The sequence below is a fragment of the Cyprinus carpio genome, chromosome A7 (genome assembly GCF_018340385.1).
Source record: "Cyprinus carpio isolate SPL01 chromosome A7, ASM1834038v1, whole genome shotgun sequence".
NCBI classification, from domain to species: domain Eukaryota; kingdom Metazoa; phylum Chordata; class Actinopteri; order Cypriniformes; family Cyprinidae; genus Cyprinus; species Cyprinus carpio.
In genome coordinates this window covers 10,100,406-10,124,148 of record NC_056578.1, presented here as the reverse complement: position 1 = coordinate 10,124,148, position 23,743 = coordinate 10,100,406, and the positions used below count along the sequence as shown (strand labels likewise).

At 34.9% G+C, this 23,743-nt stretch overlaps 1 protein-coding gene across 1 annotated transcript in view; it reads right to left on the bottom strand.

Annotated features, from left to right (window-relative positions):
* Positions 1-7,208: 7,208 nt before the first annotated feature.
* The window catches only part of LOC122145576 (metallophosphoesterase MPPED2-like), a 54,632-nt gene continuing 38,097 nt past the window's right edge, over positions 7,209-23,743 (bottom strand). Inside the window, exons 5-7 of the mRNA XM_042759555.1 lie at positions 13,033-13,148; positions 12,049-12,162; positions 7,209-8,122 (exon numbers count right to left, since the gene is read on the bottom strand). Coding sequence (XP_042615489.1) covers positions 8,004-8,122; positions 12,049-12,162; positions 13,033-13,148 — 349 coding nt within the window. The 3' untranslated portion in view covers positions 7,209-8,003. The remainder of the gene's footprint in view (positions 8,123-12,048; positions 12,163-13,032; positions 13,149-23,743) is intronic.

The following is a 23,743-nucleotide window of genomic DNA, read 5'->3' as shown; positions in this document are numbered from 1 at the left end:
GAGCATTAGTAATAGTGAGGATTTTGCAAACACCACTGCCAAATACCCACATACCCCTGATAGAGGTATGTGACAGCATAACAGGGACCCGCTGGTATGCTGTCACTTTATGTTCACGATAACTACAATTACAGTGAGGGTCAGTCAATTAAATAAGGCCTCAATTATGCTGAAAATAAATTAATACTAATTAACCAAATGGACCTTCATCCATTAACAGAAAAGGAAAGACAAAGGCAGATGAGAGCAGGACAGCGTAAAAGCATCAAAATGCAATTCATGTACCTTTCTAATTCACTATGACCAAACATTTCAAATAGATTTATTAATTAAAATAAATTTTTAGTTCCTTAATTTTGGGTTCAGTAATGTAGTCACATTTCATCCCTTGCAAGAATATTATGCTCACAATGTTTAAAATATTTTACATGAACTCTGAATTGCTTCCTTTAAAGAAGTTGCTTTTGTGAAAATGTAGCTTTGTGTGATCTAATATACAATGTTGCAAAACCAGCACAAGCAGCAGCTCAATAGAAAAGTTTTGCTACGCTGCTATCTATTCTCCTGATGCACACAATGCATTCTCTACAGTGAATGTATTTCATTTGGACATCTCGGTTATCTCCGTGGATGGTGCCAACTACAGCAGCTGTGGGGATGGGGAAACCAGAGGATGCGATGTCGTGGCGCCACTTAATCGTCATATGCTAGGCACTAATTCCCAAATCAGCAGCAGCTATTAAATCAACTGATTTGCACTTGTGTTCTGCTGTGAGATGCAAGTGCCACGATTTATACCACACAAGTGTTGCAGATAACAGGATTTTGCATTCTGGAAGCGTACAATAGTTTACAATGTGTCAGTAACAATGATATGGTTTGAACTTCTGCTAATTCATGTTGGAGGTAAAAAAATAAAAATAAACTAATGCAAATGGTGTATTTATACCTGGTATTTGTATATATATCTGGCAATCAGATCACAAGTGTACAGTATAAAACCAATCTTGCAGAAAAGGTGCACTTGGGTTCAACAAAGACTTTTTATTTAATTCTTTGTGCATGAAAACGTGGAGTAACTCACTGACAGTGTAGTCACAAAATCAGAGACCCTCCTCTTGACAAAATCTAATCACAGGAGGTCACAAGAGATCCGTTTGAGATGGATGATAATACCAGATGTAAACGAGGCCAAAGTGTCTATTGATTTTACCCAACACAATCTGAGACATTAACATCTCTGCAAAGAAAACGTTTTTTTCTTTTTTTCTTTCTATCCTTCTGTCTTTCATATAAAGTAATCCTCATATAAAGTAACCTTTTCCTATAAAGTTACTATTAGCATGCTTATAGCATTGGTTAAAATAAACATAATCATAAAAATAATTTTTATATATTTTATATATATATATATATATATATATATATATATATATATATATATATATATAAATAATCAATGCAGGGTCTTAAGACACCAAAATAATTGTAGCTTTTCAAATGATGTACAGATTTTTATGTTCTGAAATAACCATTATTTTTCTACATAAGATCACTTCTAAATTTAAATAAGAATACATGAAAAGCTAACATTTATTTAGCTGTTATCTGTACTTGTTGACACACCAGTTCAAACTGAGCTTTTTTCATATGAATTTATCAGTTAAGGGTCTATTCAATCTAACAACAAGGCGTTGCGATGTAAGATGTTCATAATTAAGACCATTTGTTTCAGATTTTTTTAGGGGGGTGAAAATTAATGTCAGTTGAATAAGTGCCAATTATCATCCAATCTGTATAAACCAACATGATGAATCCAAATTAGATTCACACATGTTCCAGAATTCCAAACAAGTTGTGATTATCCCTCATCTTAATCTCTACACAGTCCTAGATTGAGCTGTTGTTTCTGCATTACAGGTTTTCATGTGATGTTTGTGATTACAGCTCCATTAAAAACAACTATAAGACTCCCCTTACCAAAAAGTAGTATACTTCAAGTTTATTTTATTAAGTATACTTAAGTAAAGTTCAAGTATATTTAGACTTTTTGTAAGTATAAGTCAAATATACTTAAATGTCATTTTAAGTATATTTCTGAGAAGTACATAAAGCCCATTTCTGAGAAGTACATAAAAAGTAAACTAAAAGCATACTTTCCTATTTTTTGTTTAAAAAAAGTATACTAATAGCACACTTGAATAAACTTCTTTTTCGTAAGGGTCATCAAATCACCAGATTTCATGCACAGAAGCAGCATTTCTGTGTTACATGGAATTCTATGTGAAATATATAAAAAGATTTTCTTTCTACATCTGAACTGCAATAAACCTAATATATGTTGGATATAATAGGTGAAATGTAAGAAACACACACACACACACACACACACACACACCAACCCACCCACCCACACACACACACACACACACACACACATATATATATATATATATACATACACATATGATATATATATATATATATATATATATATATAAATATATATATAAATATATATAAATATATATATAAATATATATATATATATATATATATATAAGAATTAAAAATATATCTGAAAAAAAAAAAAAACATTTATACAAACCAAAAATATATCTAAAAAATGTAAAACAAGAAGAAGAAAAAAAAACAAAACAAAAGCGGTTAGTTAAACAATAAGGAAAACAAAGAACATTGGTGTCATAGTCACTGCTTGTGTTTCTAATGTACAAAGAGTAAACGCCATTCAGCTCTTTGTTTTGTGTGGATGAGTGTATGAAGAAAAGAGGGTGAATAGTTCATCTTCACACACCAAGAGAAAAATATACTGTCGCTCAAAATAGTGATGCATTTATCATGGAAATCCTTGGAGAGTCATTTTTCTAATGTAATGAGGCCATGTAATGTCTCTTAGCTTCAGAGAGGGTGTGCGTTTGTAAGTGAACAGGACAGTCATGAGCTGGTGGTGTTTTCATTTTTCTAGCCCAGACATGGCTAATCTTTTAATCAGAATTGAAACAATAAAATAATACTACAGTGATTTCTTTGACAATGCACAACACATGGGCAGCAAGGAAATAGTGAAACAAAGGATCCCAACACTTCTCTTTTTACCCCAGATTTTACTTCATAATTTCTTGGGTGAGTCGAGCCGGGCCCAAATGAAATCCAGATTACAATAACGGCAGGGCTGGGTTCAATTAGGAGAGCGTAAACACTCCATACTGAGCTCCTGGCAGCACAGACAGACTTCTGGAGGCTGTTTTATACACGTTTACACACACACGCAGTAACATGTAAGCCCACACAGAAACTACTAACTATCTATTCCAAGTGTTCTAAAGCCATATGATAGCTTTGTTTGAATATTTACAGATATAAAAATTTAAGTCGTTATTCATTTAAAATCCTGACACATTCATTAGAAACATAGCAGTGTCCAATTCATGAATGAATGTTCTTTTAGTTCCCCAGTGAAATACTACTGTGCCTATGAAGAGTTACCTCAAACACATAATGGACACAAACAGCTCGATCATGTGACTGTTTGCTCCACCAAAGGTACTTCCTGTAAACATGTAGTCTGTATTTTAAACATAATAATGAAAAAAATAACCACTTTCTAAACCTTACCTTATATTCTGTGTAGCAGTGTACACACACACACACACACACACACACATCTCTCAAATAGCGACTGTGGGTATTAGCCTTCAGAGTTGCATGTCATCCATCACAGCGGCACGAAGGCTAAGTTGACAAATTTCCAATATTAATAGAAGCTGTCGGGGCGTCGTAGGGTAATAGCAGTCCCTGTCACAGGCACCTATTAATGCCTGGCCCCTGCTGCAGGACGAGGTAATTAATACACTCACACATGCTCCCAACACAATTTAGATTGACATACACACTTTCACCTTCATTTAAGGCAGGAACAAGAAGAAAGAGAAACGATTGATGCTTCAGTGTGTCTAGGAAGCTACTTTGAAATCGTAGCAGCTAACGGCCACTCAAGCTGTGTGAATATAAAGGGATAGTTTACCCAAAAATTTAAATTAGCCCATTATGTACTCACCCTCAATACATCCTAGGCGTATATGACTTCCTTCTTTTAGATGAATCCGACCGGAATTATATTAAAAATTGACTTTGATCTTCCAAGCTGTTTAATGGCAGTCAGCAGGTGTTACAGTTCATCAGTCCAAAAAAAGTGAAATAAAGTGCATCCATCCAAAATAAAAAGTGACTCACAAAAGTGATTACACAGTTTACAATTGTGTTCTATATAATTCCACAAAAAACAGCAATATAGCATTGTTACTGGAGAATCTACACTGTTTTGAATGCAGCTAAGTACTGTCATGCTAGTGAAAGCTAGTTACCCTCCACTAAATTTGAGGGTGTTTGTTTGAAGATTTTTACTTTGGTATAGCAGTAATTCTACAATATATTACCAAACAACCGGCACAATGTAATGCTAAGCTGCATCCCAAATGACACACTTCACTATGCACACTGCACTTATGCACCATGTACTCATGTAGTGTATGAATTATTGGAGGTTATTTTGTTACACATAATCAGAGTCTGATAGCCCCTCCCCCTTCGCTATGTAATTAAAGCTGCAAAAGTTGAGTGCATGAAGTGTCCAACATTCCACACTCTTTTTGGTTATTCAAGTGCATCATATGGGTATTTAAAGTGCACTTTTAATGCACTACTTATGCTACAAAATGTCATAGAATAGTACATACACGATATGGGATGCACCTGTAGTCTTTGCTTGTCACTATCATGGCTGGTTAGGAAAAAATATATAAATACTGGAAAGGCTACACTATTTTTTTATTTTTTTGAATGCAGCTAAGCTGCTAACATCACTAGTTTTAGTTAATTTACCCTCAGGCTATGTTTGAGGGTATTTATTAGATTATTTTAATCTCATATAACAATGATTCTATAGTTTTATGTAGGTGTCTTAATAACCATTTATGCCAAAATCCTCTCAGAAGACTTTAGCAACTGCATGACATAAAATGCTAAAAATCATACAGAACACCTTTGCAATCTGATAGCAACACTCTGGCATGTGTCATTACACAAATGTAAAAAGTAGTAAATTATTATTGTTCATTTAAAACACAGAAAGTGTAGGTGCTTCTATAAATGGGATTTGAGAAAACAAAAGTGTCAGTGCCATGCTGCCAGCTCACAGGGTTACACTAATATGATTATGTGGATTATTCCAACGAGCTGGTCCGGGGCTATATTTCATGCTCTCGTTTGGGGGAAGTGTTAATTGGTTTGGAGCGTTTGATGTGACTGCTGGTAAGCCGGATGGGGGAGGGTGAATGTGAGACTGTAGAAAAGTGTGTTTCTGTTTTGTGGCCTTGGAGGGATCCAGATAGATGAAAGGAGATCCCACTTTGACTCCAAGGCCAGAGCAATGCTGGCTTTATTTCTCTTACAGCATACCGCTGGCTCATGTGTATCTCAAATTGGATTACAAAGAGATAAATGTGAATAAGGTTTCTGTGAGTGTGAAAATTTTCAATCACTGGAGGTCTTTTTACAAGGCGACTGCTTGGAGGAAGCAAAAGATCTTTTGAGGTTTTGTATTGAGGAATGTGGTTGAATTATATCTTGGAGACATCAGATGACATTAACCTCCGACCTCAATTGAAAAAAGATGCAGAGGGCAGTTCATATAGGTTACAATGGAAAAAGGCAAATCAAAGAGATGAAAATACAAAATGCATTAAAGGGACATTAAAATTCTTTCAGTTGCATCCATTTGATATTAATAAGATATTAATCCAATTTGGGTTTTTAGGTAATAAATAAATAAATACATAAAATAAAAACAATCCTGTTTAGTTGCATATTTGACTATTGTCATAAAGTTTGGTAGTTAAATCGTGTTTTTATCAGTTAAGGCAATTATCTAAAGTCAAGTCATTTGTATCTTTTACTGATTTTGAGAGGGTCATCCATGCTTTTATATCATCCCGCCTGGACTATTGTAATAGTCTCTATGTAGGCATTGGTGAGGCATCTCTAACACGTTTGCAGAGGGTACAAAACGCGGCTGCACGTTTATTAACAGGGACACGCAAACGAGACCACATTACACCCATATTAGTTTCCCTTCACTGGTTGCCAGTTCGTTTTAGAATTGATTTCAAGATTTTACTTTTAGTTTTTAAATCATTAAATAACACTGCTCCTAAATACCTCTCAGATCTAAAACAAAAAAACACACCATACAGAGCACTTACATCAGCTGCCCAAAAACTCTTAAACAATTTACCTTTGTACATTAAAGAGCAGAGGTGACCGTGCCTTTGCAGTAGCGGCCCCGAAACTCTGGAATAATTTACCTTTGTACATTAGGCAGGCACCTTCACTTGCTGTTTTAAATTACATTTAAAAACATATTTGTATAGTACAGCATATAACACAGTATGAGAGTTACCTGTTAGGAGTTCTTTTAAGTGTGTGTTATAAATCATTATTGTATTTATTGCATTTTTTATTGTGTTTTACTTTTTATGGTTTTTAGTTCTACTGTTTACTTTATATTGTATGTACAGCACTTTGGTGAACACCTGCTGTTTTAAAAAGGTGCTCTATAAATAAACTTTGATTTGATTTGATTTGATTTGAAAGTCTGGTCTACTTATTTGCCTATCTAGTTAAAGTCACAAAAATAAAAAATAAAAAACCCTTCAAAAGTTTTTGTGACTAACAAGGCACAACATTGGATTCAGTTGAGCTAATAAAAACTTGCAGATTTTGACTGTGCAAAGCATGACTTGAGCCTACAATGAACCAAACAAAACATTTAGAAGTAAAAATCTTGCAATTTTATTTGCATATAAAGGCAGCTAAATATATCACAATGAAACCTGAAAAAAAAGCAGAAACATATCTAAACTTTCTCAGGAATGAGACTGTAACTGAAAGAAGGGCTGAGAGGCATTTACAGTGGCAAGAGTTGAAACAACTATTGGCAACATTTTTTTTTGTGTGTGCTAGCAAGACTGCATTTACACAGTGCAAACTTTATAAAAAAAAAAAAAAAAAAAAAAAAAAAACTATCATATGCAAGATATCAAAGGACAACTAAATCTGGTTTTGGCAGGTTCAATGAAAGAAAGAAAGAAAGAAAGAAAAAAAACAACCTTTGAGATTGTACATTTAAATAATTTCAACTCGAGTACTCGTTTATTGTATGGAACAATACGCCATAAAGTAGGCAACACTGAATGAGCTTCAGAGGAACATTTCATGAAAACAGAAAAGAGCATGTGTGCGCTTTACGCACTTTAAGTCATCACTTACAGGCAAAATGATATTCTTCAAGAGGCTTAGAACAAACACAATTTTACTTAGAGATTTTACAGCTTACACACATACATATAGATATACTCATATTTTAAGACATTTTCCAATTTCTATGCAGAATGAGGCGCTCCAGAATATACATGAGTTAAAATGCATCCATGTCTTCCCTGCGCTTGTAAGAAAGTGTTCTTCGAATGCAAAAAAAGAGAGAAATCCCTAGTTTTGGATAAAAACAATAAATATGATGCTTTCTCTTCGCTAGCAGAAAGAAGGGGCTCCAGCCGGGGGAACTTAAAGCTAGTTTAAGGCATTATCCCTGTCAGCTAAAAGAAAGCTTAATTATCCTGAAAAATAATATACAAAATGAACAATGGCATCCCATACTAACATACTTTGAATATTGACCAAAAAAGAGACAATTTTACAAATTCACAAAGCTTATTATCTTACAGATTTAATCAGATCTTTTCATAAGATTGTTCACTACTTCTGTACGCAACACCTGCATGATCCCGTCCGTCATCAGAAACTTCCACTGAATTTTTTAGCAAAAGACTGGCGATTTTAAAAGAAACATTCAACAATTTTTTTTTTCGAAGTATTGTTAGAAAACGTGAGGAGAGAAGGAGAATATGGTGACGCTTGCGGGCGTCTCAAGAGCTGGGGGGGTTTGGGAGGTCGAACACGATGGGAGGGTTGGTGGGTTGAAAGCTGACGGTACAGGTAGAGGCGTTGATGAATGTTGTGTACCCGTCTGTCATAATGCCGTAACCTACAGGAAATGAGAGATGAAGGGGTCAACATTCATATGCCAAACTTAAAGGGATAGTTCACCCAAAAAGGAAAATTACCCCATGATTTACTCACCCTCAAGGCATCCTAAATGTAGATGACTTTCTTCTTTCAGACAAATGCAATCAGAGTTATGTTAAAAAAATGTCCTGGCTCTTCCAATAGCAGTGAATGGGGTCGAGACCGTAATCTCTAGCTTTCACTAACCGTCGTACGCGTGTTCACGATACTGTGTTACAGTGGGTGACAGGCGTAGTGTAAGCTCCGGTGAAAATATACTACAACCACAATTCGCTAACATAAATTTAAAACAATACCCAAAAAAACATATATGTGACCCTGGACCACAAAACCAGTCTCAAGTCGCTAGGGTATATTTTTAGCAATAGCCAAAAAAACATTGTATGGGTCAAAATTATCGATTTTTCTTTTATGCAAAAAATCATTAGGATATTAAGTAAAGATCATGTTCCATGAAGATATTTTGTAAATTTCATACCGTAAATATATCAAAACCTAATTTTTGATTAGTAATATGCATTGCTAAGAATTCATTTGGATTCTCTCAGTATTTAGATTTTTTTGCACCATCAGATTCCAGATTTTCAAATAGTTGTATCTCGGCCAAATATTGTCTTGTCATAACAAACCATACATCAACGAGAAGCTTATTTATTCAGCTTTCAGATGATATATAAATCTCAATTTAAAATAACTGACACTTCAGACTGGTTTTGTGGTCCAGGGTCACATATCGATATGAAATCCTCTGTTTTCTTTATTGTTCCTTGTTTTGCATTTCTAATTCATGACTGGTGTTTTGTTTTGCTCTCTCCTCTGTGCTTCCGCAGGAGGCTAGAGATTACGGTTTATTAAACTTTAAATATGGATATTTTTCTTACACAAATGTATCACTTCGCTTCAGAAGGCACTTTATTTTGCTTCAAAATCTCACACAACACCCATTCACTGCCATTATAAAGCTTGGAAGAGCCAGGACATTTTTAAACATAACACCTGATTGCATTTGTCTGAAAGAAGAAAGTTATATACACCTAGGATGGCTTGAGGGGGGGTAAATCATGGGGTAATTTTAATTTTTGGGTGAACTATCCCTTTACAGCACCAATTCATCCATAAATGAAACTGTTTCAAACCCATATGGCTTCTCTTTAGTTGAATACAAATTTCTGGTGTTTTTCCAAATTTTTAAAGGGGTCATATGATGCTGCTAAAAAGAACATTATTTTGTGTATTTGGTGTAATGAAATGTGTTTATGCGGTTTAAGGTTCAAAAAAACATTATTTTCCACATACTGTACATTATTGTTTCTCCTATATGCCCCGCTTTTCTGAAACACGTCGATTTTTACAAAGCTCATCATTCTGAAAAGTGAGGTGTGCTGTGATTGGCCAGCTATCCAGTGCGTTGTGATTGGCCGAATACCTCAAGCGTGTGACGGAAAGGTTGCGCCTCTCAACATATTGTAATGCCTTGTCCGGCCGGAGCGACGAGACATAAACATAAAACCCATTATAAATGTGATATAAACATGATTTCTAGTCGTGTCCTCTTTTGGAAGGCCAAACAATGTAGTTTCGCTTTCTCAACGAAACAGCATCACACACCGCAGCCTTTAGTGAGCAGAGGCCGGAGGCGGGCGGCTTGAGAACAGTGCGGCAGGCGGATTCTACGGAGGAGCATCCGTTGGGCTTGCAGCAACCACGCGTGATGAACCCAGGGTTGACGGTGAAAGCCAATTCGGTGATCCACAGTGCAAAGTTGATGTATTTCCTCAGTGACCAGCACGGATCAGCCCCAGGCATGACGAAGGGGATATTGTCCTCTTTCGGAAGGCCAAACAAAGTAGTTTCTCTTTCACAGTGAAACACACAGCATCTATACGACATGGCGGCGGCGGCGGCAACAACAATACTACAACGAGAATAAAAGGTATGCCCTTCTTTCTTCACGTGAACATCTGAGCGGCGTTATGCAAATCTTCCCACATACTGACATAGATATATGGGGGCGTGTTAGAATGAGCTGTTTCAGGGGAGTGTGGTTGACTTAACTTTTATAAAGAATATCTCTTTGAATTTGAGACTTTAGTCTTTGCAACTTTACAGATCTTCTTTATGCACCAAGAGCTTGTAACACTCTAAAGAGAAAGGAAAATTTGAAATCGCATCATATGACCCCTTTAAGTCATTTTGGACAAAAGAATCCACTAAATGATGTACAAAAGTTTAAAAGTTTGGGGTTGGTAAGATTTTTAAGGCTCTTAAACTCACCAAAACTACACTTATGTGATCAAAAAGCACTACTATTGTGAAACTTTATTACAGTTTAAAAGTAGCTACTTTCTTTATTTTAATATATTTTAATATGTAATTTATTCCTGTGATGCAAAGCTATATTTTCAGCATCATTACTCCAGTCTTCAGTGTCACATGATCCTTCAGAAATCATTCTAATATGCTGATTTCCTGCTCAAGAAATATTTCTTATTATTATCCATGTTGAAAACAGTTGTGCTGCTAAATATGTTTGTGCAAACCATGATATTTAATTTTTCAGGATTCTCTGTTGAATAGAAAGCTCAAAAGAACAGCATTAATTTGCAAAACAAAATCTTGTGTAAAATCATTATTGTCTTAATTGTCACTTTTGATCAATCTAATGTGTCCTTGCTGATTAAAAGTATTAATTTCTTCCAAAACATATCTTACTGACACAACAACAGTGTATTTTCCATTACTGAACATTTAATGACACACTTTTGGTAACAATATTGAAAAACTAAAAATTCTTCAGACATGTGTCAGTATGAGCATTTTAAATAACATCTGTATTCAGAAAAGGGAATTATGAGTTTGCCCACTGACTGTATGTGTGCACATACAAACACATTGAGGAAACACAATAAACAGTACAAGGTCTTTCCTCAAGTGGAGCACTCGTTCAAATTAGAAACCCTTCTCTGTCTTCAACATGTTTAATTAAAAATATGATAATAATAAAAAGCCTCAATAGCTGGAGGGAGGAAGTGAGGGGATGCAGCACATCTGGTGAACAGTCTGAAGATGAACCCAAAGGCAGATCTCTCAGATTTCTCTTCCCTTCAGTGCTGGGTTGAACTTGTAGCCAAATCTAGTGTTAAAATGCAACATCATATCCATATATATATTTATATCCTGGACTGCTTATGGGGTTTATGTTTGTGCCGGTGCAGCTAATGCTGTTCTGAGACTCTGAATCTCTAAAGGAATGAACAAGCCATTTCTGTTACAAATATACAACATAATATACTATACTACAGTACTATTTCTCAAAAGATTTTGGTTTCAAATGATTCTTTTTAACTTTCTATTCAAAGAATCCTGAAATAATTTAACAGTTTCCACAAAAATATTAAGCAGCACAATGGATGTCAACATTAATAATAATAAGAAATGTTTCTTGAGCAGCAAATCAGCATATGAGAATGATTTCTGAAGGATCATGTGACACTGAAGACTGGAGTAATGATGCTGACAATACAGTTTTACATCACTGGAATAAGTTACATTTACATATATTACAACTTTTGAATAGAAGAGTATATTTTAGGCCTGCTTCAGATTGCATTTTCAAAGATCCATCAGCTGTGCTCTAGGTTATCATACAGGGATACTGGCCGACTCAAAAATATAAAAATATAGGGATATTGGTAACCAAAAGAGACACGTGTAACTGTTACATCAAAGTCACACTGCAATATTTCTAGCCACCTTTCTGTAGTCTTTATTGTTACATTCTTCAACCATAGAAATCACAATAGTGCATGATGACTCATGGTTGTTCACCTTTTTTTTTTTTTTTTTTTTGTATAGCAGTGGCAGTTGGTTTTTGTGGTTACTCACCTTCATGAATTCCTCCGAAGACGTGGAGTTTGGGCCGGACTCTCCTCTGGACTGTGTTTAACAGCTCAACACACCCAACTCTTTGCAGCTCCTTCGGTACCAAACACACAAAACCTACACACACACACACACACACACACACACACACACACACACACACACACACACACACACACACACACACACACACACACACACCATAAATCAGCTTCTAATCTCAGAGGAAAAACAGCTTGCATTGTGACTCATGTCCAATCATTTGCGCTTTTAACCTAAAGCTTCAAAAACAAGTCAATCAGTAAGAAAACAACAGCCATTTTACAACTCTATGGTGTTATTTTACTATCAATGATATGCCATTATAGCTTTTATTTTATTTTTTATTTTTATATTTTATTTTTATATTTTCTGTTATTGTTTTGGGTTAAAACTGTAGTCATTTTGTTGGTGGTTCTGTCATTTTTATTTGTTTTCTTTTAAATAGTTTTAATTAATGATGATAACCCTGCTCTGAGGATAGCCTTTAGTTAAAGTTTTGATAATTTTGTTGTATTGTTTTGTCATTTATTATTATTATTGTTATTATTTATTTTATTATTTTTTTTGCTTGTTTAAACAGTTTATATTAAAGTTTTAATTTTAGCAACTAAAACTACTACTACAAAAAAAAAGAAGAAAAGAAAATAGAAATGTTGCTTGGAAAACTAGCTGAAGTAAAATATGCTTTTTAATGTTTCATTTTATTTCAGGTAATGCATATTTTAAGCAATGGAAATGTGTTTTTATGGTTAAAGTTGTAATAAAATGCTCTGACGATAGATATTACTTTATGTAAAAATGGTCACTCTTTCCTTTTCCTATAACTTCATATGATGGGTTTCTTGACAAGCATGACAACAGGCTTCATGGGAAAGCCATTAAATGTATTCGAGAGCATTTGAATAATTGGATGGAACTCCATTAGGATTGGTTAACTGAACTCACCGAGGGGAGGCCCATGGGTCATGAGAATATCAATGCCCTCTGGGATGAGGTTCCACTTATCGAGCAGGGACTGTCCCCTGGGCAGGTTAAAACCCCAGCCATTAAACCACGGCGTCCTGCGGGGAGACACAGAAAAACACATTCATAAGCACCGCACATGCATCCTTCCATGTGGCGGGACAGAGACGTACACGCGCCGTTTAAAATGACAGCTGATGGCAGATGTGGAGAAACAATCTCAACCTGTCAAAGTGATCTTCTTTCCTCCATCCATCCCTGGAGGAGGCTTCAAAGTGTGAAATGAGAAGGGCTTCACTGCAGGCTGCCATAATAAATGCAAATGCTACGGGAGATGCAGCCGCAGAGAGCAAACAGCCCCCTCTCCCATGACTGCTATGGATTGATAGCTCAAATAAAGCCACAGGGTTAATGTAGGTACGACGCCCAAATGAAATAATGTGAAAAATGAGCCCGTGCTTGTATGTGTGCGTATTTATACATCTATATGTTTGTGTCAAGCTGACGGTCTGATAGCGATGATAAATTGAGCGTCCATTTGTCCCAGGTCTGGTGAAAAACACTAATCACTGTCTGTGGAAATCACCAGAAAAGGAAGTCTAGCACCCTTTATAGAAAATTACAGACAGCGCAGGACATGTTTCGTGATGAAAAGCTTTTAGCAAAGCCCAATAGCGCTACATATTTGGGCTGGCAGTATGATGATGGATATAGGTAAACTGATGGAGATTGTGCAGTGTTTTTTTTTTTTTTTTAACCATAATAGATATATTTGTGCAGGTACTGTAATAGAAGTCAGTTTCATGTTATTTACATGTGATAGAAAAAACGTGAAGCAATGTGAGAAATATTTTACTGAAAATAAATCGTAATTATATGAACAAATTAAAAATATTTATATATTCAATGAAAATATATTATAATCAGAGTTGGGTTACTGTATTCTAATTACTTTTCCTGATAACGCAGTATTTTCACAATGACGTCAGCTAACTTCCGCTTTTCTGTAAAAGAGTGTATCTATACTTCCGTTATGCCTTTACACCGGAGACTTCTCTGGAAAATGTGGGAAAAACTTGAAATACAAAGGCATACGTTATGAGTTAATACTAATAAAATTAATGTACTTACAGTCGGGTTCTTTTGCGAACGATATTCTACATCTGCTTTAGATGGTTTGGAGGCTGCTTGCAGCAACTGTAGCAATGTTATAGACTTGCTTTCAGATTTGTATGATAATGATTACGTATCCACATGAAATATATACTTAAAACCATTTCACTTTTTATTTCGGTTCATGTCATTCCCTGGATAATTTATTTGATTTATTTCAGTTGTTGCTGTGATGACTGTAATAGCAGGAGCACTGTGTAAATTCTCTGTGTATATTTACATGCAAGTGTAGTTGTTTTGCAATAAAAAAGAACTTCGTGATTATGGGAAAAATTACTGGGTGAACTCCATGCTGGTAGCGATAGTGGTTTACTATGCTGGCAGAAGTAAGAATACACTGCTTCGATTCAGAATGGAAGTTGCGTGACGTCATGTGAAAAGGGTCTATTGCATACTTAAGTTACAAATGCAGATGATAAAAAATATAAAGTAAATGCATTTTAAAATCAGTTTTATGCATCAGTATGGTGTTTAATAAATCACCAGAGAATGCAAGCTGAAATGCAGATAAGTCGTACAACATTTAGATACAATAGAAGGTTTATTTCATATTTCAAAATGTTTCACTCGATTTCACATTTTAATCTGGCATTATAGTTTGGGAAACTAGTAAACTAGTAAAATGAGTACACAATAACTCCTCCGGTGGATCAAGACGCGCGTCGCGTTCTTCTTCTGAGGTAAATTCTGGCTTATTCCTCTCAGCGTGTCTTCTTCCAGAAACTAAAAGTATCCGAGATGAACGTGAATCTTCAGGCTTTATTTACGGAGGTGATGTGGGCGTTTACAGGCTCGCACGTCTCATGTGGATGATTACCTTATGAATAGCGTGCGCTGCGTGTGGGCGTGATCACATTACAGATTATTAGCTCAGATGGGAAAGACTGGTCCTCGCATTGGTTTCATACGGATTACTTTATCAGAGAATATTTGTTTTTGAAATTACTTCAAGTATTCACTGAGTTTTAGTTCATTTTTGTGGCGTATTTCAAAAATAAATTTGCGGAGACCGAGGCGGCAGAAAGCGCACCTTTTTTTTGTGTGTATATAAATAAAAGTAGACCTTTCACAGTTTCAAATGATGTATTACTCATCTGTACGATCAAAAATGATGAAACATTTTAAGTTATTTTCCCCTCACTGTTATCAGGAAAAAATGCAAGTAATCATTCGAGTTGCTGTTTTGATACTTATGTAATTTTTCAGTCAATATTAAATTACTGAAAGAACTATGAGTTTCACTTTGTAGTGCATTTTTTTTTTTTTTTATTAATAGAAATTATATTATCCCATGATGCATGCTGTAAATTTATGTTAATTAAAAAAAAATTAATAAGCAGCATGATAAAATAAAGCCAGTTGTTCCCAAACAGGTTTACATTTTATAATAGAGTGACACAGAAAGAGAGAGCGAAGCAGTTAGGTTGTAGGTGCTATTTTTGACTTATTTAGCTGCAGCGTTTTTTGTATTGAATTTGACCGGGGGGGAAATCAGGGCTCCGAAACATCAATAAGGTTTGTTACAGTCAGAGGCTGCCACAGCGACAGCCACGAATGATTATTGAACAGCGGTTGGGCGGAGGGGAGACCTGACACATATAAAACGGTTCCTGCAGTCGTTCAATCTCGATATACAGGAAGAAAAAAATCAGATGAGTAAAAATAGAGATTTTACAGAGGTCTTAAGGTGTTGTTTCTTTAACAAGGAACCAATGTCTGCAAGAAGGTGAACAGATTTATACAAAATTGTCAAGAAATGTGTAGGAAAATGAGTATGTTAAGCTGACAAGGCTGTATTGCGTTACATCCCTGTGGTGAGAATAAGCAGAAATGTGTCTTGGGGGAAGTAAAATTTGACATAACTCATAGTGAACCAAACCATTCTGCACTGTGGCAGCAATTTGTCACAGACACTGCGCAAAATGGAGCTTTCGTGAAAAAAAATCCTGCAAAATTGACTTTAAAAAAAATGAGAAAAAGGATGAGAGCACAGCGAGGGACAATAATAGTTTAGCGTAAATCTAACCTATATCTCATGACCTGAACATATTATAAAAATTTTCTCAAATAAATATATTGTCCAGAAAACACAACTTTAATTCATACTGCATAGTACATGGTACGGACGCTGGAAGATCAGACTGCACAATGGCCCCATTGTTAGTGTCTGTGAATGAAATACACCTTCCATGCGAGTGCATTTGTTAACCTCCATAAAGATTAATGACATCCCGGTCATATAAAGGAAAGCTTGTTTCCTCTATGGACCCAAGCACATAGGTCTTATTATACTGTACAGAGGTGAGAGTATGTGTGTGTGTGTGTTTTGAGGGGGAGATCTGAGGACGGGATGTGATCCGGCTACACCGACGCACCAGATTAGATAGTACTCTCACTGGTCCAATTCAATTCAATTCAATTCAATTCAATTCAAGTTTATTTGTATAGTGCTTTTTATGATACAAATCATTGCAAAGCAACTTTACAGAAAATTAATTAATACACTACAATATTTAGTAGTAGCTTATCAGTGGTCACTATCAGACTCGTCCAACATTAAGACGCAATAATATGAATGATTTAATAATCCTCACTATTCTCAAAACATCACTTTTCTAAAGTTTTGAACTTGATGAACTGAAAAATCAAGGCCACACCTAATAATGAGGATATGTGAAAAAAAATTGGATTGATACACTTTCGACTATGAAAAGACATTGGACTATGATGTAACAGATTGTGTTCAGGCTTAAGGTTTGTAAACTATAAATTTCAAATTCATTCTAAAGTATTGTTTGTATAAAATTGTTAATTATCCAGAAAGGACACTGGGTATAAGTTTCTCCAATATATAGATAGCGTTTTTGGCGTCAACTCAAGTTCATTTGGAATAATTCTGGTTAACTCATAAGGAAAAAACATTACCGTATCTACAATAGATCCATGGTGACTGTCAGTTTTTGAGTCATGTTGGTAATTTGTGTGTGGTTTGGTTTTTTCTCACTGATATCCGTTTATTATAGTTTTATGAACTTGAAAATCATAACCATAAAAAAAACTAAAAAAAAAAAAAAAAATTTGGATTGATAGAAGTTTCAACTATGAAAAGATTCATATCACTATGATGTAAGATTGTGTTCAGGATAATTTTTTTGTTATTAAACCATAAAAAAACTATATATATATATATATATATATATATATATATTATATATATATATATATATATGTGTGTGTGTGTGTATGTGTGTGTGTGTGTGTGTGATTTTAAGAGTTTTATATTAGAAAAATTAAAAAAATACAAAATACAATATTCTATACTTAATATAATAATATATTATAGGTCTTACTACAACATTTTGAACATTGATAAAAAATATTATTTAATTTTATTAAAATAATAAAAAAAGAAATAAATGATTATTTTAAAGCTGTTAATAATAAAAATAAAAATAATAATAATAATAATAATAATAATAATAAATAATAAAATATAATACTAAAATGATAGCGTTAAGATCAAGCAGGTCTCGCTACAAAATTTTGAACACTTAAAAAAAAATAATTTTAAAAGATCTGAAGTGTCCATAAAATATGTTTAGGAAAAGAATAGCAAATTCTGAATAAATGATTGTACTTGCACAGTCCTATTTCCTAGTTTCTACAGAATAATTATTAGTACTATGACACATTAATAATACCATTTAAAACTTTTAAAGTTTCAAGTTTCAGTACAGGGTTCAATGAAGAATTCATTAACATACTATAAAATGATTTTGTAGTGCAAAAATTGATGTCCCTACTTGAATGGATAATAACATTTCTGCTAATTGTCCTGTAGTATGTGATATTACTCATGATATAGGCTACATTTACACAGAGACTGACAACAAATACACAGTATTTTTGGAACAAGTGTGACTCTCAAAATGCCCTGTTTACACAATAGTCAGTCTTACTGAAATTGACAATGTTCTTCAAAATTTAACCAATATTACAAATATAAATATTAGCAATTTGGCATCATTACACTGTAGGAAGGTAATTTAATGCACCATATTTGATCATTGTTTGTCCTCAGATGGCCTTCTATGTCAACCCCAGTGAGTTCGATCATCACACACAGCCTCTCTGTCTCCTCATATACTGCTCTCTGTTCATGTGTGAGGAACGGATGGAGTATTACTAGCTCCAGCTGTCAGGCAGCAGGACATTACACACCGAGCAATGCAAAGGTCAGAGGCCTGCGAATATAACAGACAAAACAAACAGAGAGAGAGAGGGGGAGCGAGATAACATTAAACTCTCAATACACAGCGCTCCTCTGACCCACGCCACAGCGCCACGGAGCACATTCACAGTCTTCCTGAATGTTTACCTCCTCCACCATTACAAAGGAAAGTCCATAGAGCTTATGAACACAAACATTCCACCCACACTCAGCACGAGCTCCGTGCTTGAACCGTTTACACTATTAAAAAGTGCACCAGGCTTTGCGGTCTGACCCAGCCGTGGCCTAAGAAACTGCCGCCAGAAAGGGAAAAGAGTCTTTCTCCTCAGTGCATCCATGAATTAAAGGTATAATGCTTTGATTCTCGCGCTTGAGAGTGTGCAGGGCGGGTCGCTCGTGTTATGGATTACAGCATGTTATGAAAGGGTAGAGTTCAGGTCAGGGGTGAAATCTGCCCTCCTCTGGTAAGAGAATCTGATGTTATTCAGAGAATCTGTGTTCAATAGGCCTGGAGATGAATGTGGGAGCGTGTATTCACACGATGCACACAGGTTCACGTAGCTTTTGTTCGGCCGTGTGGAGCATTGCATTAAGATCAGAAACCTAAGTGTGATATACATCTGAGACACCATTAATCTGCTTTAGATGACAAACAATGGAAGAGCTTCAGGAAGGGAACAGTGGTAGTGTCAGACGGGAGAAAAAGAAGAGGAATGTGTGCGGAAGAGAGAATGAGATGAACTACTGGAGGTAGACAAAAGGAAAGAAATAATGGGTAGAAACCAAAAGGGAAGAGAAAACTAAAGCAAGAAGGAAGCAAGGAGGAAATGAATGAGAGAAGGAGAGGGAGATTAATGATGGAATGACAGTAGGAAGAAAGGAAAAAAATAAATAGTGAAAGCATGAAGGAAAAGGTTGGAGAAAGAAAGAAAAGAAGAAGAGTGACAGAAAAGAAATGGAAGAGAATGTGGACAAGGAATGAAGAAAGGAAGGGAAAAAAGAGTTAAAAAAGAACAGAACAAGGGAGGAGGAAGAATGAACAAGGAGGAAAACAAAAACAGAAGAAAGATGGAAGAGAGAATGAAAGCAGAAAGTGAGGGAGAAGAAAAAGTAAGGAGGGATGGAAAGAGCAAGATAAAGAAGAAATGAAAGAAAAAGTAAGGGACAAAGGAAGGAAGGAAATAATGAAAGAAGGAGGGTAGTGAGGTTGACAGAAGGTGATAGGAAAGGTGCAAAAGAAAGAAAGGATGAAAGGAGGACAAGAAAGGGAGAAAATGAGGAGAGGAGAGAGAAGAAAGGAAAGAGGAAAAACAAGGAAGGAAGAGAGAAATGAATAAGAGAATAAGAACAAGACAAAAAAGTATAAAATTAACAATAGAATGGTAGGAAGGAAGAAAAATGAAGAGAAGGTGGAAAAAGGTGTCAGGAACAGGAATAAAAAGTAAAGGAAGAAGAAAGAAAAACAAAAAGAAGATAGAAAGAGAGGAAGGACAGTAGAAAGGAATGAGAAAAAAGAAAGAAAGAAAGAAAGAAAGAAAGAAAGAAAGAAAGAAAGAAAGAAAGAGCAGAGATACTGGAGCAATCAATTAAGAAAGAAAAAATTGAAGAAAAGAAGAGGAATGAGAGGAAGAAAGGATGAACAGATAGAAAAACAAAACTAAGGAAGGAAGAAAAAGGTGGGAAAACATGAAAGCACTAAGAGCTGCAGGAAGTGTGAGGAAGTGAAAGACGGGTCATCATGTGACAGTGATCCAGCACAGAGCAGCGCACTGCAGTCCCCAGAGAGAGCTCCAGTGACCGCTCCATTCATCTGCTCCCTCACCTCACTGTCACTGCAGCACACAGGTCACCTAATTGATTCGCCTGTCAAACGCAATGAAGGGTTGGATGTTAATAGGGGTTTTATTTGTCCCGAGGGGGGGGCGACCCGACTGCCACAGGACAGTATACTTATCTATCCACACACACACACACACACACGCACACACACACACACGTGTAATGGCCTGTTTCAAAGCACTCATCTCCATTTTATCAAGCACCCAGAGTCCCGCTGTAATGATACCCAGTGCGCCGCACCCTGATAAATGACCTCTCGGCCCAAGGCCACTCGCAGGTTAACTTAGGGGAGGAGACGTGGGGCACTAATAGTGGGGTTTGTATCTGTTTGGGACGCTGATAATGACCTGTGTTGGACTGTTATGGATGGATGCGGGCAGAGGGCGAGGGAACGACAGAGTTTATAGAAGTCCTGGAGGACAACAGGAGTGAAGAGGGATAGATGTTTAACTGTGGGGCACTAAGACAGTGCGGTCCTCAGGGAGAGAGCGGGACACTAAATAATAAACCCTAAACATAAATCCTCCCAAAATTAAATTACTATTTTGTTAACAATAAAATTAAAACAGCATCTTCTGATATTACCCCCTAGGGTATCTATAAAAAACAATGTCTAAATATGATAGAAAAAAAATGTATATAAATAAAAATACTAAATAAAATAAAATAAACCTGATTTTTAATTTTTAGATACAACTGTTTGCTTTCGAGCTATAAAACAATTGCTCAGTTTACTGTACAGCGGAGCGACAAGCTAAACTTTAATAATTAAAACCACTTTAAATAACATTTTAAATAATCATATTAAAATTATTGTATAAATATAAAAGACAAAGGTGACAATGAAAACAATACTACTATATAAAGCTTAAAATAAAATAATGTATATAAATATATAATTTTAAATATTATATTGTTACTTTAAGATCTAAAAATATTTCATCAAGACTAATTGTTTAACTTTTGGTTTATATATGTAAATTATATTATATTTTGTGCTCATAACAATGTCATAAATGCTATATGTAAATAAATATGGTAATATAAATAACCCCTATACTGAAAATTAACATTTATAAAAACTTACATAAATTATATAAATATATATATATATATATATAATAAATAAATAAAATAAATAAATAAATAAATAATATATAAATAAATAAATAAATAAATAAATAAATAAATAAATAAATAAATAAATAAAAAATTAATTAAATAAATAAATAAAATATATATATATATATATATATATATATATATATATATATATATATATATATATATATATATATATATATATATATATATATATATATATATATATATATATATAATATATGTCTTATGTGATCCAATCACAAGTGAGCAGCATATATATATATATATATATATATATATATATATTATCTATATATATATATATATATATATATATATAAATAAAAGTGGCCACATATAAACCCTGACCAGCAAGACGCATTTGATCCCACCTGCATTTTCATGCTGCTCACTTGTGATCGGATCACATAAGACAGATGTAAATACCAGGTGCAATCACAGTCTTTGTAACGTAATCTCCAAATTCACAGTGTTATATAGTATCAACTACATGTCTTAACATTTTGAAACTGAGGGATGAAAGGTACAATCATTGTTACAGTAGAAAGGAAATTGAACAATACAGGAACTGAACAAGAAAACACATCTGCATTTCTGACACTGAAAATACCGGTTGTGGGTTTTCGGGAGACGTGGAAGAAAAAAACAGCATCAGACATGACACAACTGTAGTTTTCTTTAAAAAAAATATGGCTCATTAAAACACATCTGACACATACACGTGTGTGCGAGCACACACACACATGTCCCCCGAGAGCTCCTCCTGCAGAGCACCATGAAGGATTAAAGCAGGCATCAAAGGGCACGGTGCACCAGTGAAATATTCAACAGTCTCTGTGGGAAGTGGGAGCTCCGGTGCATGTGTGTCTTGCACATGCACACAAAAGTCAAAGCTGAGGGATTCAGTACCTGAACCCTGTACAGAGAAAGTGTCAGACACACATTAAATATTTAACCAGCTCAACAGTGCTGGAAATCACTTCACACTACGCATATGAGCTCCACAGCTGAAGTGAGAGATGCCAAAAAAAATATAAAAAATACATTCATGAGGAGATAAAAAGGTCTACGATCTACAGCAGAATTATTGGAGTAATTAATGATCATTCAGAAGGGAAAACAGTTTGTGCTGTGCATAAAATAAAAAATAAATAAATAAAAACAGCTCAAAAGCATGCAGTAAATAATTTCTCGGTGAACCTCATGAAATGTCACATTTCAAAAAATAAAAAACTCTAGTAGGTTGCAATAATGTGCAAAATGTACTTTTTTTTCCAGTATTAATGATATGCATTTTTTTAATCTACCTAAATTCCCATTAAATTAAATTATAATAATTTAAAAATGTATATATTTTTACATTTAAGCCATAAAAATCTCACTTGTTACTCACTTATTATTATTAACATTTCATAATTTATTTTGGAATCAGCATAAATTAGAGGCAGTTTATCAAATACCACCATGAATCACAAAAACATTATATATATATATATATATATATATATATATATATATTTTTATTATTATTATTATTATTATTATTAAAATAATGACAATTCGAGAGGAAAATGTGTGTCACAATGCAAAAAAAATTCTGTGGCACTTAATAATATATAATAATTTTTGTACTTTGATTTTGGGATGAAATACAGGTTTACAGGTTTAGTGAGTAAGACACACTACTAACATCAAAATTCACAAGGACACAAAAGATTTACCATCTACAGAGTTATTCAAATAATTAATGTTCATCCAGGGGGAAAAGATATTGTGCAGTGCAATATAAAGAACAGTTCAAGAGCACACGGGTAGATAAATGTCTCGACGTGCCAGAGAGAACATATGTGTGTGCGTGTGAATACACAGACTGTATGTTTTTCGGGTCACATAACAAAGAGCAAGTGTGCTCTTTCCAAGCCCATACGCTTCCCTCTCACTCCTTTTCTTCCCTCTTGGCAGGTATAAAAAGCCTCGCGGAAAAGAAAATGAAGACCTGTGCATTCACACATCAACGCAGGATGACGTGACTTTGAAATATGGATCATTTCAGGAAGCTAAAGAGTAATGAGAGCCCTCTCTGATAGACAGATGGAGAGACACAGTTAGCCCCATTCACCCACCTCAACCCTATTCACACACTAAAGCCCTTTCACACACACAAAAGAGCCACAGAGACCCCGGACCACGCTCTGTTTAACTAAAGGAGGGCCAGAGGTGCGGTAAGGTTACCTGACCCACCACAAATGATCCACAGAAAAAGGTGGAGATCTGGAGGTTCTTACAAACTTGATGTTGGTCATGGTTAGTTTTTTATGTGAAACT